Source organism: Anolis carolinensis, chromosome 6 (genome assembly GCF_035594765.1).
Source record: "Anolis carolinensis isolate JA03-04 chromosome 6, rAnoCar3.1.pri, whole genome shotgun sequence".
In the NCBI taxonomy this organism is placed as follows: domain Eukaryota; kingdom Metazoa; phylum Chordata; class Lepidosauria; order Squamata; family Dactyloidae; genus Anolis; species Anolis carolinensis.
In genome coordinates this window covers 28288686-28308398 of record NC_085846.1, presented here as the reverse complement: position 1 = coordinate 28308398, position 19713 = coordinate 28288686, and the positions used below count along the sequence as shown (strand labels likewise).

General features: G+C 41.1%; 1 protein-coding gene across 2 annotated transcripts in view; it reads left to right on the top strand.

Moving 5' to 3' along the window:
• The window catches only part of gpr179 (G protein-coupled receptor 179), a 51673-nt gene extending 34060 nt beyond the window's left edge, over positions 1-17613 (top strand). For both annotated transcript variants that reach the window (XM_008113429.3, XM_003222597.4), the window contains 6 exons: positions 1099-1208; positions 2119-2357; positions 4984-5122; positions 5962-6067; positions 7275-7421; positions 10640-17613. In XM_008113429.3, the coding sequence (XP_008111636.2) occupies positions 1099-1208; positions 2119-2357; positions 4984-5122; positions 5962-6067; positions 7275-7421; positions 10640-16429 (6531 nt within the window). In that variant the 3' untranslated portion in view covers positions 16430-17613. The remainder of the gene's footprint in view (positions 1-1098; positions 1209-2118; positions 2358-4983; positions 5123-5961; positions 6068-7274; positions 7422-10639) is intronic.
• Positions 17614-19713: the final 2100 nt, after the last annotated feature.

Genomic DNA, 19713 nt, shown 5'->3' with positions numbered 1-19713 from the left:
CCGTCAACACATATAGCATAAAATCTGAATAATGCAATGTTAAAACAACAGTAGATAACTACCATCAATTCACAAAGTGCCAAGTGTCAGCTTCATATGGGCTCATTCAGCCTGCTCAAGGTCAAAGGCCTGTCTGAACATCCATGTTTTCAGGTTGGAATGGAAAGATTGAAGGGTAGGGGCTAATCTAATCTTTTTTGGGAGGGTATTCCAGAGCCTTACATGTCAGACTTAGGTCAATTCAGTGCCAATCTCTCTACCAGCTTATATTATGCCAGTTATTAAATTTTTAAAAGTTACTAGTAACAGCCCCACAACCAAAATAGGTGTGTAGCTACCATAGCAGTTTTAAATTTTAAGAAATTAAGTAACTCTTGCTTTTCTTGTTACCTAAAATTGTTACTTTTAAAAAACACAGAGCCTGCTGCAAGTTACTTGATTATGGTACTAAACAGACTTAAGCAATGAAGTGATGAATCCCGTGCAACTATTAAAATAACTAAAGGCAGAGCCCCCCATGGCACAAGGGGTTAAACTCTTGTGCCGGCAGACGGCTGGCTTGGAGGTTGGGTTGCTGACCTGAAGGTTGCCGGTTTGAATCCAACCCAGGGAGAGTGCGGATGAGCTCTATCTGTCAGCTCCAGCTCCATGCAGGGACATGAGAGAAGCCTCCCATCAAGGATGGTAAAACATCAAAACATCTGGGCATCCCTGGGCAACGTCCTTGCAGACAGCCAATTCTCTCACACCAGAAACAACTTGCAATATCTCAAGTTGTTCCTGACACGAAAAAAAAACTAAAGACAATTGGAATGACAGCCCCCAAAAATGTTATCTTTTGTTATATCACAGTGGTGAAACAGAATTAACTCCAAGTATTGCCTTTTTTAATGATTTATTTTCAAGTTGGTCTAATGATCCCACTAGGCTTAAAAAATGAGTAGCTGTAACCAGCTCTTCCTAATGTTGACTGGCTAGGGAAAAAAAACATTATCAAATGTCTTTTGAATATATTAATATAAGCAGAAAACTGTTTGGGAAGAATAAAATACTATATCTATAGCTCAATCTTATTTTTTGTCTTTTCTGTTCACATAGGTGTTCATTCTCTACTTCAAGCCAAGCATCTTTCGTTGTATCGTGCTGCGCTGGGTGCGCATGCTGGGTTTTGCCATTGTTTATGGAACGATCACACTCAAACTGTACAGGTAAGAAAGTCTTGAAAGGGGAAGAAATACATTTTAAACAATGAGCAATAGAGAGTTCCAGCTGACAATGAACAACTCAATTCCTAGATTTAATTTAGTCCAGTATACGGCTTGACCATGGAAACCCACTGGATGAACTTGGGTAAGTCACACTTTCTCAGCCTCAAAAGAAGGCAAAGGCAAACCTTCTCTGAACAAACTTTACCAGAAGACCCCATGATGGTATTGCCTTAGATGAATCATAAATCAGAAATAACTTGAAACAACTATCATATCCATACTATATAAGGATCTTGGCATTTTACCATTTTGGTTGCCATACTGTCTCTGAACTCAGCCTGCAAAAGGGAAGAAAATTGTGTATATTTCCTGGCTTCCTTGTCTGAATGGTACTTAAACCACCAAAAGAAAGTCTATAAAGGTTACTGTGAGTTTTCCAGACTGTATAGCCACGTTCCAGAAGCATTATCTCCTGATATTTCACCCACATCTACTGGTAGACATCTCTGTTATAAGTCTCTAACATCTTGGAGCTTCCATATAAAGTTTCAGTGTGCAATTGGCCTTTGCCATCTGCAACTAGTTCAGATGACAATTGGCAATGAACAAGGGGTAGCAGCAAAATGTTGTGTGTGTGTGTGTGTGTGTGTGTGCCGTATAACGTGTCCTCCAGCCTTTAAGTAAGACCTGTACTCAAAGGGTCCATGGAAAATACTTTCACATTGCCACTGTTGAAGGAAATTTCATCTGCTGGTTTGGCCAGCTTCCCTAGATTTGTTCTCATTCTTGGGTTGATCATGTTCCCCAGCCAATTTTGTATAGTCACCCAGGATATCTCATTCACCCTGGCTATGAAATATGTTTGTCAGTACCCGTTGTCTTCTCATCATCTTCTTTTCTTGCCCTACAGAGTCTTGAAGATCTTTCTGTCCCGCACAGCCCAGCGAGTCCCTTACATGTCCAGTGGGCGAGTTCTGAAGATGCTGGCTTTGATCCTCCTCTTGGTGCTTTGGTTCTTAGCAGCATGGACTGTTGGGATGTTGGAGAACATTGGGAAAAATATCCCACTGGTGGTCCTCTCCCAGACAACTAGGGGACTTCAGTTTTACATCTGTGACCATGACCGTTGGGACTATATGATGGTTGTGGGTAAGGGCTAAATACTTCCACCCTGTCCCCATCAGATGCTTCAGGATGTGGTGAGGAAGGAGCCAGAGTTCAATCCCCAAATAAATAGATAAAGCAATACATTACTTTTGTCCTCATCATCTCCTGTTTAATGATCCCCCTACACCAGCTTCCGCTATCTTTTAAAGATATAGAAGGATACATCTGAACCCATCTATATCTGTACTCTGTAAACAAAATGTATTCAGCCACAATAGCTTAAAATAATATTATTAGTTTTTTGCAATTTAATCTAAGGGCCCTTCCACACAGCTCTATATCCCAGAATATCAAGGCAGAAAGTCCCACAATATCTGATTTGAACTAGGTTGTCTGAGTCCACACTGCCATATATTCCAGTTCAAAGCAGATAATGTAGGATTTTATTCAGCTGTGTGGAAGGGGCCTTTGATGGAAATTGTAACTCTGATTAAATCATAATTAAAATATTTCTTTTTCAAAATAAATGTATTTACTTATCCTTCAAATAATAATCATCATAGCTATGGTACCTATTATTAGTTGTTAAGGGGATATTTGGGGGGATACTCTATATCAGGGGTCCCCAAACTAAGGCCCGGGGGCCGGATGCGGCCCTCCAAGGTCATTTATCTGGCCCCTGCCCTCAGTTTTATAATATAATATTTTTATATAAGTTTTAATAATACAATATATTGTATATACATATAATATTGATAATAATCTTATGTTATACAATATAATACTAATAGTAATACCATATAATAATATTAATTATATGTTATATATTACATCTCTATATATAAAAGAGTGATGGAATCCTGGTGACCGACAAAACAACAAAACTAAAAACCCCACAACCTCGAAAATTGACAGCACAACCCCTCATCCACGCCTCTAGGTTGATACAACAAAAAGAAAATAAAAATAAAGTCCTAATTAGAGGGAGAGGAATAATTGTTTTTATCCAATTGCTGCCAGTTAGAAGGCTAAGCTCTGCCCACTTGGTCTCCTAGCAACCCACTCAGCCTAGGGGACAGGCAAAGTTAGGCCTCACTTAGGCCTCTTTCCACACTGCCTATAAAATACAGACATCACCAGACAATGCCACAGCAACGCGTGGTCGGGCACAGCTAGTATTATATAATAGCATAGTGGTATAGTTCAATATAGTAATATATAATGCTAATATTGTGTTATGCTAATAATATAATATATTGTATGTACATACAGCTGCTCTGAGTCCCCTTCGGGGTGAGAAGGGTGGGATATAAATGTAGTAAATAAATGTAGTAAATAAATGCAGTAAATAAATAATTAATTTTAGACTTAGGCTCAGCCAAAGTCTGACATGACTTGAAGGCACACAACAGCAACAACAATCCTAATTAACTTGACTATCTCATTGGTCAGTAGCAGGCCCACACTTTCCATTGAAATCCTAATAGGTTTATGTTGGTTAAAATTGTTTTCATTTTTAAATATTGTATTGTTCTTTCGTTGTTGTTGTTGTTGTTGCACTACAAATAAGACATGTGCAGTATGCATAAGAATTCGTTTGTATTTTTTTTTTTCAAATGATAATTCGGCCCCTCAACAGTTTGAAGGATTGTGGACCGGCCCTCTGCTTAAAAAGTTTGGGGATCCCTGCTCTATATATTATTGCAACCTCCCTTGCAGTCTTACCTGACTAACTCTAAGTAAAAGGAGGCACATTGAGAAGCTAGTATCAGCAAGATGCTCTGAAGGCAGTCCAATACAGGGTCAATTCTGAAAGCAGCTTGAAGTCCACAGGCTAGAAACACCATGCCCAGGTTTTGGATATTTAAGAGTTCACTTTTATTTTAACTCTCATCCTCTTATGTGAATTAAACAATAAAAAATCCACTTTATATTTTCACCAGTGCCGCTTCTCTAATGCAGGCATTGCTCATAATAAGGTTTTTACCACCACATTGCACAACACAGTCTATCATAGTAGCAATACATACATATCACTGGCAGCTGTCCTTTGAGTTGTATAAGGTATTTGGCTTAATCTTTCCAAGAATTAACAAAAGGTACCCATTTTTTGTCTACTACACTCTAAATATCTGGGTTCCTGGATTGCTGTGAGTTTTCTGGGCTGTATGGCCATGTTCCAGAAGCATTCTCTCCTGACAGTTCATCCACATCTATGGCAAGCATCTCAGATGTTGTGGGACCTCACAACCTCTGATGATGCCTGCCATAGATGTGAGTGAAACGTCAGGAGAGAAAGCTTCTGGAACATGGCCATAACAGTCCGGAAAACTCACAGCAATCCAGTGATTCTGGCAATTAAAGCCTTCAACAACACATATCTTGGTTCCTCTCCCTTTTGTTTAGCACCTCGGAGAATGTACAGTCTCCTCAAATCAGTATGTCATGTCAGCCTCCAACATAATAAAAGAAGATTCACTTTTCAATATTAAGTGTGATGCCTCCGGGCAGATTTTGATTACAGACTTTTTTTTCTTTTTCCCCTCTTTCTTTTTAAAAATAAATTAAACATTGGTAGGTGTGAGAATGACTGATGAGGCTAGGCACAAGAATATGACTACATAGGAATAGCTCAACTTCTTTCATCCTTCTGTCTCTTGCTATCCAGCTGAGATGCTCTTTTTGTTCTGGGGAAGTTTTCTCTGCTATGCCACCCGGACAGTCCCTTCTGCCTTCCATGAGCCTCGCTACATGGGCATCGCCCTCCACAATGAGCTGATAACGTCTGCTGCCTTTCACGTGATCAGGTAAGGATGGGCAAGTATCTCTTGCAATGGCGGGGCCCTGGGCAGTTATGTTTTGAGAGTCTGAGATCAACTTGGCTTGCAGTTGTATGGTAGCTATGAGCATATACCAGGAACTTCTAGTTTCATATCTTTATACTGCCAACAAACCAGAAGGAGGCGTTAGATAAACCCTTTGTACTTCAGAGTTCAACACAAACCTTCTGCGATTTGAGTAATGATAGTAAAGGTAAAGGTTTTTCCCTGACATTAAGCCTAGTCGTGTCCGACTCTGGGAGTTGGTGCTCATCTCCATTTCTAAACCAAAGAGCCGGCGTTGTCTCCAAGGTCATGTGGCCGGCATGACTGCATGGATCACCGTTACCTTCCCGCCAGAGTGGTACCTATTGATCTACTCACATTTGCATGTTTTTAACTGCTAGGTTGGCAGAAGCTGGGGCTAACAGCAGGAGCTCACTCCACTCCCCAGATTCGAACCGCCGACCTTTTGGTCAGCAAGTTTAGCAGCTCAGAGGTTTAACAGCTGCACCACAAGGGGCTCAATGAGTAATGATAACGGTACCCAAATTTATGGCGTTAAAAGGATATGTGTGAAATGAATAGCAAAAATACTAAATATGAAATTGTCCCTTGGGAATTCGAGGTTCAAGCCTTCACTAAACCACAAATCTGGAATATAAATGTTAAAAAGCCATTAAGTTTGACCCCTAATTCTACGGAGTGCTATTACCTTTTCTTTATCTGTCCTGCCCTCCTCCTAGCAAGACACATTCTCACTAACTCTCCTAATGACCGTGTTTCTCTAATGCACCCCTTTCCACCTGACTTATTTCTGTCTTTAGGTTTTTAATGGTACCTTCCTTACATCCTGACTGGACGTTGCTGATCTTTTTTATTCACACACATGTCACCACCACCATGACACTGGCACTTCTTTTCATCCCAAAGGTATGCTCTGAACAGGCTCGAAAAAGAAAACGAAAGCCAGTTCTCTTTTCCCTCTTCCTTTCCCTTCCCCTCTCAAGTCTAAAAGTAAATCACAGAAAGGCTTTAAAAACCATGGCCATCTCATTTGCCATTGTTTGGAATTCATCACAAGATTTGCATACTATTTTATTTTGGTGACCTCAAAGGATATAACTATTGACTTTCTTCTGTCCTGTACATTCTCATGATGTAAATGCTGGCTCTAAAACTTTCTGGATCCTTAGACACAAACTTACATGAGATAGGACATGCAGGTTACAGAAATGCATATAAGCATGTATTCTAAGTAAATGTGTGTACAAAAATATGTATTAGAGGAGAAATATGTGCATTTAAAAAAATGCTAATTGATATAAAAATAATAATAGAATGGACCTATGACTGAGGATATGCAAAACAGACATAGACTAGAAATAGCCATATCTAGTCAAAATCACCATAGAGCGAAATGGTATTATGCCTTATTACACCCTTCTGCACCCACAGCCATGACAACATCCTGAGCAATTCCATAAAGCATTGCATGAAGTAGTCTCACTGTTGATGGGCTGCACGTCATGTAGAGAGGGATGATGATAATGATAATTCTTCTTATCATTTCCCAGATTGGGACTTATAGAAGCTTATAGCAAATAGAGAACAGAGCTTTATTTCAAAAGCTTTCCAAATAAATTTGTCTTTACAGTGATAATGATAGGAAAATAAGGGGAAAATTAAAAACAGTGTCAAGGATATATTTTTGTACTACAAATCCCCATGTTGGTTTTTGTATGAATACTACAAAGTAAGCATAAGATGTCTTCCTATATTTCTCTGCATAGCTGTAGAGGAAACATATTGTCTATTATGGCTCATGTAGCCATTAAAAGGAAGCTACATGTAATGAATTACATGTGATACAAAATTATGACTATAGCCATGATATAAGTTTCAAACTTGCTGAGTATGTCTCTATCAATGCTAGACTCCCATTGCCCATTTTTCCATTGCAAGAGAGCTAATTTTTTTTGGTCATTTTCCAAGGTGCAACCATTTTTTCCCGAGCTGCTGTCATTTTCGAGTAGACATTTGAAATTAATATGATTCTATGATTCTCTGATCCTATAATATTGCCTATAAGGACTCTGAAAGGACATTCAGCCCCCTCCATTCTGTTTCACCCATATAGTTCCTGCATGCTGGGTCACCGCTGAAAGAGGAGATTGCTGCCGAGGTGTATGAAGATGAGCTGGATATGAGGCACTCAGGCTCCTACCTGAACAGCAGCATCACGTCAGCATGGAGCGAACACAGCCTTGACCCCGATGACATTCGGGTGGGTGGAACACTCAGGACCTTCTTTTGAGGCTAGCTATGCCAGAAACTGTGCAGAGTAAGAGTTGCCTTTTGCAGTCTTTCTCCTGAAGCCAAAAAAAAAACCCACCATCTGACCTCTACTACTGTACATTACTTCAAATCATGGAAGTGGGTGGGGTCGAGATGGTGGTCCGTACACAGTTCATTCTGTGATTGAGTCTCATTTCTTCTCTCCCTTGGTGCTGGTTGTGGGAAGCAAATAGGATCAGGCTGGGAAGGGAAGCAATCAAGCCATTAACAGCACATCTCTTTGTTCATGTCCCTGATAATTTCTGATACCATGATGTGGGAGGGAAAGGATGTAGCTCAGTAGAAGAGCATATGTTTCAAATGGAGAAGGTTGCAGATTCATTGCACAGCATCTCCAAGTAGGGCTTAGAATTCAGACCCATGTCGAAATCTGGAGAACTCTTACCAGAGAGAACAGACAACACTGGGTTAAGAGACCTAATAGGCAGACTAAGTTTAAGAAAGTTTATAATAATCGACACATGCCCCACCTCCACCATATTTGCTCCACAGATGGCCATGTCTTGATTTTTATCTCCATTTATCCATAAGATCCACCTCTTTTGTTGTTGACTCTGCTGTAGTGAGAGATTGCATCGGTACAACATGCTCACAATTGAATGGTTTGCAGAACTCGGACTCAAAGCTTTCAGTGCACAAAATGTTGTCTTTCAATCTAAGACTCCCCTTCCTTCTTCACTGTGTGTCAAGGCCAGGGCAAGATTAGGATAGGCTGAAACCCTAAGATATTTCAAAGAGGCCCCATAGCATTAGGGAAAATAATAATAACAACCTATTACGTACAACTTGACATTTAGAGTGGTGCAGGTTCGATATCTAGAGCAGTGGTTCTCAACCTGTGGGTCCCCAGATGTTTTGGCCTTCAACTCCCAGAAATCCTAATAGTTGGTAAACTGGCTGGGATTTCTGGGAGTTGTAGGCCAAAACATTTGAGGACTCACAGGTTGAGAACCTCTAGAGCTCCATCATAATTGGGAAGACCTATCGCCAGTAATAAAGTTAGCATTGTAAGTTATGAAGAATGCTCTGACTTACAGTCATGTAATATTTTTGCTGTTTGTCCATTCAATCCTAAGCTGTAGCTTACTCATGCTAGACACAAATTCAGCAATGTCCACAAATCCAACAGCCCACCAACCATTGTGAAATGCCATCTTTTCCTGAATTAGACTTCTTTCTCTTGCAAATGATACCACCCCTCAACCTCGAATTGACAATGAATATTGAATTAATCATTTTCTCCATATAATGCTGTTTTCCTGATCTACATGACACATTTCAAACCCTACAATTGTTATTAGCTGCTAAGGAGAACTTGCCTATATCTGTCATCTTTGTTCTCCCTACCATGAAATAAGCTTCTTCTTCGCACTTTTATTAGAAGACATGTGTTCAATCAAATTAAATACTAAAGAGGTCTCTGACCATATCCTTAAACCAGCAAAAGTATTCCAATGACTAGTAATATAGCAGTTGTGCAAACTGGTTCTTATGTGGAAGGAAGTTTCTCTGGTCATGGACGGTGCTTTTAACTTAGAGCTATATATCTCCAGATAACATATCTGCCCCACCTTCTTTCCAGGATCATTCCAATATTAGGAAGGGTGAAATACAGAAAACCTTGATCATAAGAGTGTATCAAATGGTTTTCTATTTCATGTACTTTAATTGTATTCTTACTGGCAGATTTGGGAAAAAGTGATTGTGGGATTTTTTTTGTCTCACAACATAATAATAATTTGGTTGACTTTAGGCAGACAGACAAGAATGTGGATAGGTATGAGAGTGCCATTTACTATTCTGCTTTACCCAGCCAAATGTCTTGGACCAGACAGGGTGTACCCTCTAAAATAAAAATTTTGCTTCCTCATAAACACTTCTTCAGTCCCCAGATTTCTAGAATTATAAAGAGGGTGAGAATTCAAAGCATTCATATCTCCAATTCTAATATTTGCTGTGGTCCTATGCCCTTGGTAACTTTGCCTGTCACTTTTGTTTGAATGCTACAACTGGATTTTTAAATCCCAATTGACATTTTTGATAATCTACTGCTAGAAATGTATGTACTGAAAATAATTTCATAGGGGAGAAATCTTATTTGGAAGGATAACATTATATAACATGATTTTTGTTCCTGGATTATAAATGTCGTTTCCTAAGTGGTTCTATTATAAAAACATGGAAAACCTTAAACCTAAACTACAAACATTTTGTTTTTGTGGGACATCTTGCAGCACATTTTGCTGTAGTTTTTCAATGAATATCTTATAGAGTCTCAACCAATTCAACATACTTTATGGTAGCCACAAAAATGAAGTTTCTGGTGTATAAGAACTACTTTAAAATGTACTGCACAATTAAACAGGAAATAACATTTTCAAACCAGGAACTGATAATTTTACAAATTCTGTTACTTAACGTAATATACTCATTTTGTTTCCTCCCTATAGCTGTATACCTGGCACCAACCTTGCCTTTTTCCCTTGGCACAACTCTCCCCTTCCTGACTAAAATACTTTATTTATTCATTTATTCAATTTATGATCTGCTACTCTCCCACAAAACTAAGAATGAACTATTACAAGAGTTTTTTTAAAAAAAACAAGTCTCAGTTCTATTACAAGTACATAGATAAATGGTTTAAAATACACTTTAAAACACACATAAACTATAATTACAACATAAAGGTAAAGGTAAAAGTTTCCCCAGACATTAAGTCCAGTCGTGTCTGACTCTGGGGTTGGTGCTCATGTCCATTTCTAAGCCGAAGAGCCACTTTGAAAACTTTTTTGTCATATGAAGAAAGTCAGTCAAAAGTTTACTTGAATCAAGAAATCATAAAGTGTAATATAAAGAGGGCAGAGAGGAAGCTAATTGAACCTCTTGTGGACCCAAGATGGAGCTTCTGTTCCATTGCAGCAGGAGTTCAGAATAGAGAACGCATGCACAATGCTTAGAGTAAAGGGCCATTCCTAAGGATGTAGACCAAACATTAAAAAGATGTGCATTCACAAACCTAGCTGTGTTGTCATTCAATCCCCCTCATAACATAGCCATTGTCATTATGCTTCTGACTGAGTAAGCGTTTTCTTTCCTTCTTCCTCTCCTTCTTATCTGTGTCCCCTCCCCACCACACATAACATGTAGGATGAACTGAAAAAGCTTTACACACAACTGGAAGTTCACAAGACCAAAAAGATGACGGCCAACAACCCTCACCTTCAGAAGAAGAGAAGTTCAAAGAGGAGTCTAGGCCGCTCTCTCATGAGGCGTATCACTGAGATCCCCGACTCTGTGTCCCGGCAGTGCAGCAAAGAGGAGAAAGATGGGTCTGTGGGTGGAGGGACCATGAGTCGTGCTGGCTCCTACAAGCAGAGGCACTTGGACACCGGGAGCTCAAGCATGAAACGGAGAGATGATTCCTCTTCCAAACATAAGGTAAGCTCATCATTGAAGAAGTCCCACAGCACTTATGATCACACAAGGGATGCCAAGGAAAACAGCTTGCCTTCCAGGCATAACAGTTGCAAAGAAGCTCCCTTGCTGGACTCGATGATGAGGAAGAAACTAGCTAAGAAGGCTTCTGAGAGATCCAACAATGACTCTCTTGATGATTCAGCCCCCCTAGTCTACAAGTCAGCCAGTGCTCACAACCTGATGGCAGAACGGAAACCTCTGCACCCCAAGCCTTCTCCTCTGCAGAAATCCCTCAGTGTTGTCACCAGTGCCAAAGAAAAGGCCCTGTTATTAACAAACAGAGCCTACTTAGAAGAGAGCAGTAAACTAGCACAAGACAAAGAGAGGAAAGCAGCTGCAGAAGACTCTACAACAGGAAGTGAAGTCTCAGGGTACACTGAGATTATCGATGTTGCTTCAGAGGTAGAAGTAAAGCAGCTAGATATGGATGATCCCTCAGCAGGAACTGTGAGTTCCCTTTTGGAAAGTGACCATGGCAGCAAAGATGTTGTGTGCCCATGGGAATCTGCAACAACCCCATCAACGCCCTCAGAAAGTAGGTTTCAGAAACATGTCACATATGCTTCCATGAGGAGTGCCAGCATAAATACTTCTGAGCTGACTGCGAGAAGACACCATGCCAGCAAGAAGATACCACCAGAACCACCCATCAGACAGCAAAGTTTGGTTCACAGCCTTGAAAAGAAAGATGTTGTTCATGGGAATGTTGATGACCAAAAACAGCCATCCTTCCAGTCTCCCAAAACCGACCTCAAAGATAGTCCAGTTCCAGCAAGCTTAAGTCCAACAGAAATAGAGAAATCTCCTGAACAGACAAAGATGGAAAAGACCAGGGATGATGAAAGCATCGCACCAGTATCTTCCTCAACAGGATTAACCAGGCTGGCCTCCATTGCTGCAGAAGTCTGTCCCTGGGAAGTTATGGAAATGCCCCTTCCAAAGAAAAAAGATTCAGACACAAGTGAGTCAGACAGTCAAAAGAGCTCTCCTGAGAAACAGCCTCAAAGCCTTCAAACCTCAATCCCCAAAAGTTCAATGAAAAGCTTAGGTCTGGCCATAAAGGCATTCAACCGATCAAGAATAAAGGGAGGCTTAAAAGCAAGAAAGGATAGTGAGGAAAACCAAAGAAATGATGAAAAAGACATGGATGGAAAGAGTGAAAAGCCTCTTGGAGAATCACCAGGACCCCAGGTAATATCCAGGACCACCAAAGCAAAAGTAGTTAGCAAGCAAGCCACCATCTGCCCTTGGGATGAGGAGGAAGAGGAAGAGGTTCTTCTGAGTTCGCAAAAGCACAGCCCAAGCAAAACACCTGAAGTGTGCCCTTGGGAGGAAAGTCCTGATGTCCTTGTCAAGAGCAGTGCAAGCAGTGCAGAAGCAATAGCTTCCAAAAATGCTGGAGAGATCTCCAGAATCAGGCTGGAAAAGGCCAAAAGCACACGGGAATCTCTATGTCCCTGGGAGTTTATAGATGAAGACCAAAAGAAAGAAGATAAAACCTCAAACATTTCTCTGGATAGCTCAAGGCCAGATGGCAAGAAAGCAGAGGCATGTCCATGGGAAGTGGAGGAGGTTGTCACTAGCACTAGAAGTGATACACACTCCATGGGAGTTAGCAGCGCCTTGTCACAGGATGAGGCCATAAAAGAAAGCAAAGTAAAACATTTTGATGGATACAAGAGAGAGAGATCTTCAACAAAGGTTCATCCAAGTGAAACCCAAGAGAAGGTAAGTGCCCAGCAGGAGTCTAAGAGTATCAAGGAACCATCACTGAGAAAAGAGATTAAAAAGAGCTCAGAAGTACCAAATGTAGATGAAAAGAAACTCAAGAATATTGGGAAGAGCAAAACTATTCTCCCAGAATCAGAGGAGGTCAGAGTTAAATCACAAATCTGCCCATGGGAAGTAGAAGAAGCTCTGAAAAAGACGCCTGAGGAAGATAGTGCAGAATCCTCCAAAGAGGAAAAAAGCATTGCCTCCAAAGCAGCAGCAGTGAATAAAAATGAAGAAGAGTCCATTTGCCCATGGGAGGCCATGAAATTGCCAGGAAGACCAGACACTAAAACTACAACCGCTCAGGGAGAATCCAGCAACAAAGCAACTGTCAAAATATGCCCTTGGGAAGCTAGCGATATACTACCAGAGAAACTGAAAGAAGATTCAGTAGAGAACTCCAGAGGCACTGAAAGTAGAAAGCTTAGAAGTCCATTATCAGAGCAAAGCAAAGATAAAGAGAACAGCCATCAGGGCTATGTTTGTCCTTGGGAAAATGTAGATGTTGAAGGCTCTTCTGCAAAACCTGCTGTCAAAGTACCAAAACTCTCCGAAGCAGTTTTGAAGCCATCAGGTAGTGGGGACAGTAAAAAGGCAGACGTCTGTCCTTGGGAAACAGAAGCAACTTCATCCACACTGGGAAAAGCGACAAAGCAGGTTGAAGGAGGACCTTCCAAAGGCACCCCAATGAGAGCATCACATATTTCTAAAACCTCTATTTGTCCCTGGGAAGAAACAGATTCAGAGGATGCTTTACTAACGCCTGGTTCACAATCTTTAAATGTGAGTGACATTCATTCAAAGAAGCCTGATGGTTTCCAAAGCAAAAGGGCAGAAATTGCTCCGTGGGAAATGCAAGAGGAAACAGAAATTAAAGCAACCATATGTCCTTGGGAGAGTGATGACAGCCTAACACAAAGAGGATTCAAAAGGGATGCAAGTGTACTCTCCAAAGAGGAAAGGAAAGAAATCAGAGATGCAGCACAAGAGAAAGGAAGCAACAGTAAAAGGGAATCAATCTGTCCATGGGAGAGCACAGATAGTGGGGATTCATTTATTAAGCCTAAACTAGAGAGTATCTATCTGTCCAAAGGCAGATCAAAGAAGTCAGATAGTGTGGAAAGTCAAAGGTCTTCTGTCTGTCCTTGGGAAACTGAGGGCACTGAAGTTGGCACTAAAACAGCAGAAATCTGCCTGTGGGAAGAGATTTCAACTCCATCAGCTACAAGACTCACTAGACAAGAAACAAAAAAGGCCAGAGATACTGTGTATACAGCTCTAGAGAAGGAAAGCAGTCCCCAAGAATCTGTCTGCCCCTGGGAGACCATGGACACAGACTACCCATCATCTAGGCTTAGTACTAAGAGTCCAAGCATGTCTAAAGTCAGCTCTAAAAAATCCAGTAATATTGAGAGCCTCAAGGCAGAAGTATGTTCTTGGAAAAGTCAGGAAGCTGAATCCAGCCCTAAGGCAGATGTATGCCCATGGGAAGTGTCTGAAAGCCAAATGACATCACTGAAACCTGCTGGGGATATTGAAAGCCACAGGCATCCCCCAGTGAAGCAAACAGGCTCTTCTAAAACAATGGAAAAGAAGACTAGCCTTCAAGAATCTGTGTGCCCTTGGGACAGTGTTAGTGAACTCCCTGCTAAACCCGAAAGACCCAGAATCTCCTCAAAGAAATCTGACAGTGCTGACAGCTTAAAAGCAGAGATTTGCCCCTGGGAGGTTGAAGAAAATGTTTTTAAAAAGGGTGATGATGGTAGTAGTTTCAAAGGGTTAGACAGCAGGAGCACTTCTCCAATGAACATTTCTGAAGCAATGGAGAAATTGAGCCGGTCACGTGACACCATCTGTCCCTGGGAAAGTATGGAGCTTGAGGAATCTTCTGCAAAATCTGCTGGTCAAAGCCCAGCCCTTTCCAAAACTGGATCAAAAAAATCTGATAGCGCTGAAAGTCTAAGGGCAGAGGTTTGTCCATGGGAAGCCGTGGAAGAAGAGGAAGGGACCTCCGCAGTAGATATATGCCCATGGACTGCAGCCACAGCTCCATTTGAAAAAGGGAAGCTCGGGCAAAGTCTTGTAGGAATTTCAAAAGGGAAGAGAGGCCAGGTGCCTTTGAGAAGTCCAGATTCAACACAAGCAGAAAAAGAAGCATCATTTAAGAAAATAGAAAAGTCAAAAAGCCAGCAAGAGCCTGCATTTGCCTGGAAGAGTATGGAGTTTGACAAGCCACCTGCCAAAAGTACCCGAAGTCTAGACCTGTTGCAGGTGAGTTCCAAAAAATCTGAGAGTGTTGAGAGTCTAAAGGCAGAAATCTGTCCATGGGATTTCCAGGAACTTGAAACAGAATCTAAAGTTGAAACATTCCAAAGGGTAGCAGCTGAAAGACCATCGGAGAAGACGGCCTTACAAATTGATAGGGAAAGAGTTTCCAGCAAGGAAACAAGCACCACCCCAATGACAAAACATTTGAAGATAGATGACAAAGTAAGCAGCTCCCGAGAATCTATTTGTCCTTGGGAAAGTATGGAACTGCCAAGCAGTCCAAGTCCAACTCTGTCCAAAACTGGCTCAAAGAAATCAGACAGTGCTGAAAGCTTGAGGGCTGAGGTATGTCCTTGGGAAACTAAGGAAGAGGAATGCCCCACAGAAGTTTCACTAGTTGATAAAGAGACATTAAGAAAGAAGACTTCACTAGGAAAAATAAGTCTAGGTGGAGGAGAAACCTTATCTAAAAAGGTAGAGAAGACTCGTAGCCACCCAGGATTAGCTTATAGTCAGAAAAATAATGAAGAGCTGTCAATCAAACCCATAAGTAAAAGTTTAGATCTGTTCAAAGTTGACTCTGCAAAATCTGACAGTTGTGAAAGTCTGAAAGCTGAAGTCTGTCCATGGGAAACCCAAGAAATTACAGCTGTTGACAAAGGTGAAGGGTGTCTTTGGGAGGTAGCTGGGGCTCCATTAGGGAAAGGGATATTGAGTAAGGACAAGGCTGGCATTTTTAAAAGGGCAACAAAAGCAGGATCAACAGGGCCCGAGAAAACATTCAAAGCTGCAGAGGAAGCTAGAAGTCCTCGAGAATCTATCTGTCCATGGGAAAGCTCTGCTGCGGCTGAAGCCTCAGGAACAAGCTCTTCTGCTAGTGCTTCGGCAAAGAAATCTGACAGCACTGAAAGCAGGAAGGCAGAGGTCTGCCCTTGGGAAACAGATCACTCAGAAGCTGATCCTAAAGCAGAGATTTGCCCATGGGAAGTAGGACCAGTGATGGCTCCTAAAGATGAAAGGCATATAACACATACTGATAGGACTGAGATGCCAACAGTCAGCATGAAACGATCCCAGAGCAAACAAGAGGGTCTGGCTGCACACAAGCCTTTATGTCGCAGCCTCCCAGCTACCACACAAACAAAAAGCTTAAGCACAGGGAGCAGCCCACCCATGGGAATTTCCCCCAAAGATGAAAGTGCAGTAGCTGATGTCTGTCCTTGGGAAATAGAAGACCCGTCATCAACCAGAAAACAGACTGTCAAAATCAGCAAAACTTTCGCAGAAGTGAATCCAAGGGAGGCAGAAGGTATCAGCTCTACTTCTGCAGCTAAAAGCAAAACAGAGAAGTCACAGACTGACAGTGTAGAAGGTCCAAGCCAAGCCAAATCAGATATCTGTCCTTGGGATTGTGACTGAACTGAACTTAAGAAAGGACTTGCTTAAAGGTTTGGAGAAAGGCTTCTGCTCATGTGCCATGCAGGATAGTAACCTATGGTCTGGATAGAAAAACGAACGAGACATCTACCAGCTCTGGTGATAAGAGAAATACATTAATACTCGGGATATGTTAAAGCATTCATAAGAGAGGTGAACAACTGTTATCTGAGAAAAGCTGTACCTTCTTGCCTTTGTTTGCAGAAAAAAACAGGCTAGCTGCAAAAATCTGCACGTTTTGCTCTTATGTGCATAAACATGTAGCATATAAACCCCTGCCTTGTGTCCTGACCCAGCCCCCCCCCCCCCCCGCCGCCCCACTTTTCACTCCTAACCACAATATTTGGATAACATATTCATAGTAAAATACAACCCCAAAGTGACTTTAAGGAAGGCAGGATGGAATCAGATCAAAAGAAAACAATGGGTTAATTAACAAGGGAATTTCCATAATGCAATAGCTTTTGCTTTTATGGAATCGCAAATGGAAGTTTAAATATGTTGTGAAAAAGAGGATAAAATGTTCAGTGATGATTAACAAGGACTAGGCACTATACCCCTCCAATATGTTACTTATTACTGTAGTTCAATTTAACAGTACTACTTCTGTAATCTCTGTATGGGAGCGGTAAATATTATTGAGTTAGTCCAACTAGTCCACCCAAACTGCTTGCCTGCACTTGTCCTGGTTTTCAAGTTGGCTCCGGAACTACAAAAAGTGAATGTTTGAACTGTCTCAAAGATGTTTGAATGTTACTTGCAGTTCCCCCACACTAGCGTTCCCCCAAACCATTGTTTTCTCAACTCTGAAGACATCTCTACAAATCTTTCCAGGAAAAAGTTAAATTTTATTTTATTATATTATATTTTTGTTATTACCTGTGAATTTCTGAGGAAATGCATTGCATGTTGATGTGTTTGTTATGGATCCCCTATGTTGGGGGTTAAGTGACAGGTTTTGAAGCCCAGATGCTAGTCATGACAGTCTCCCATAGCAATGCTTCAAAAAGAGCCCAGAAATGCAGACGGTTGTGTTAAAGGAATTCCGGCAGTTCTCATGTCCACCAGAAGCTTGTCTTTTGTCGAGCTTGTCTTTTGTAGTTCAAGAGTTATTTGAATTACAACAGGAATGGTCTGTAATAAAATATTCTTGCTAGAAAAATCCACTGGCACCACCAGCTACTGTGAATAAAGGCTGCAGCTTAACTCAAAATGAACAGGTAAGCTGGAGAAGATGGGCTAACAAATCTAAAAGTACATCACCCCGTGTGGCAAAATTCACCAACTCACTGGGGACATGTAGGGCATTTTTAATTAAAGAAATCGAAGAAACAATCAAATTGCAATGGCCACAGGCAACTCTCAGGCAGCACTTTCCTCACTCCATATCTAATCAATACTATTGTCTTACATATCTGACCAGCAAAAGCTCTTCAGAGAGTCAGACAAGAGTCTTTCCCAGCCTAGCCTGGAAATGGAAAGGATTAAACCTCAGACCTTCTGCATGCAAAGCAGGTGCCTAGCACGAACAATGTGTGTACACTATAAGCATAATTTAGATAGAAGAACATTGCTTTTTGGATTGCAGCTTTCAGAAGCCTATGCTGATTGAGGACTTCCAAAACTTGTAATCTCACCAGTGTAATTTTTCCAAGCTCTGATGAGAACACACTCAGCATTTCCCTGCAATTGCACATTGCAGAGGAACATCTCTGTATGCATGCATCCAAATGTATTTTGAACAACAGGTGCCTGTTACTAGGAAACTGATGGGATGGGGGTAAACCAGCTAGCAGTATGGTTTGGATCTGTTGCTCCCTTTATATTGTGCTCCTGACTCCACTAATATATTTATTTTGTTCCATGCAAATCAGTAAAGACTAGGAAACTTGATCCTGCTCCCAGCTGCATAATCAAACTTGAGGTTTCATTTTGGGGTGGGGGGGTGGGGGATATTTGGAGCATAGTAAAAGAAACCAATCTATAGGCCAGTGGTTTTCAACCTGTGGGTCCCCAGATGTTTTGACCTTCAACTCCCAGAAATCCTAACAGCTGGTAAGCTGACTGGGATTTCTGGGAGTTGTAGGCCAAAACATCTGGGGATCCACAGGTTGAGAACCACTGCTATAGACCTATTCCTTGACAACTCACAACTGAAAACTAGAATATGTGGCCAAGCAAAATCAGACTATGGTCAAGATGGAAATAGTTATTAATTAGAAAGAATGCACACACTACTAAGAAAATCCATGCCAATATTTTTTTTCTTGATTTAGCCTCTCTTGCTGCTGGGGATAACTGAGTGCAGACTACATCTGCAGTTTGAACTTATTATGCAACAACTGAAGTTAAACTGAGAACAAAGGGGAAACCAGGACATTTTTAAAACAGCAGAAAAAGTGAGATGACATCAGGACTATCCCTGGCAAACACAAAGACAGCTGGAGGAAATTCTTTGATCTGAATTCAATTGGGGCAAATCAATTGAATAAATGCTTAAGTGCAGTTTTATGTAAATACTATCAATTCAATAGATCTTGCCTAGTTGGGACTACCAATAGTATCAAAGCCTCTTATTTAACTGTCGCCTTCCCCAAGATCACTAAATTGCCTTAGGGAAGCCATTGCCTTTCAGCTTCCATTTTCCTATTGGCAATTGGGGGGGGGGGGGAGACTTAGCTTACTGAATTATTATATGGATTTATTAGACAATACATATCAATCATTTTGAATGCCTGAAAGTGCTATGCAAATGTTTATTACTGCCAAAATTATAATTACTAAGCATCCAACATGGCTCAGAAGAATCAATAATGCTCATCCTGACTGTGAAGGATGAGTGCCCAGATTACCGGTTGCTCAAACATCATCATGTCACCCATTAGTCTGAAATGCCTTGAGATAGTCTCTCCCTCCTGATTGGCCATTACTCTATAGATTAAAAATAAGATTGCATCTGAGGTCCTGTCTTGTAAATTTCCTATATACTACCATACGTAGCCTGTATCTTAAATATAACCCTCCCAAACATCCCCTTCAAATCTGGTGGAAATCTAGTCATGTTCACCTGATGTGCTACAGAGATTGTGATAATGATGAGTAGCATAGCTGAAGTTTGAAGACTGGCTCTTATTTGTAGTTCAAATTATTGGATAAGTAACAGCCATTCATATGTAAGAGTCAGCATTCTTCCAACAGAGCCATCCTGAAATTACTCCCTCTTGCTTTCCTTGTTGCCATTAATAGCTACAGACAATCTTACCACA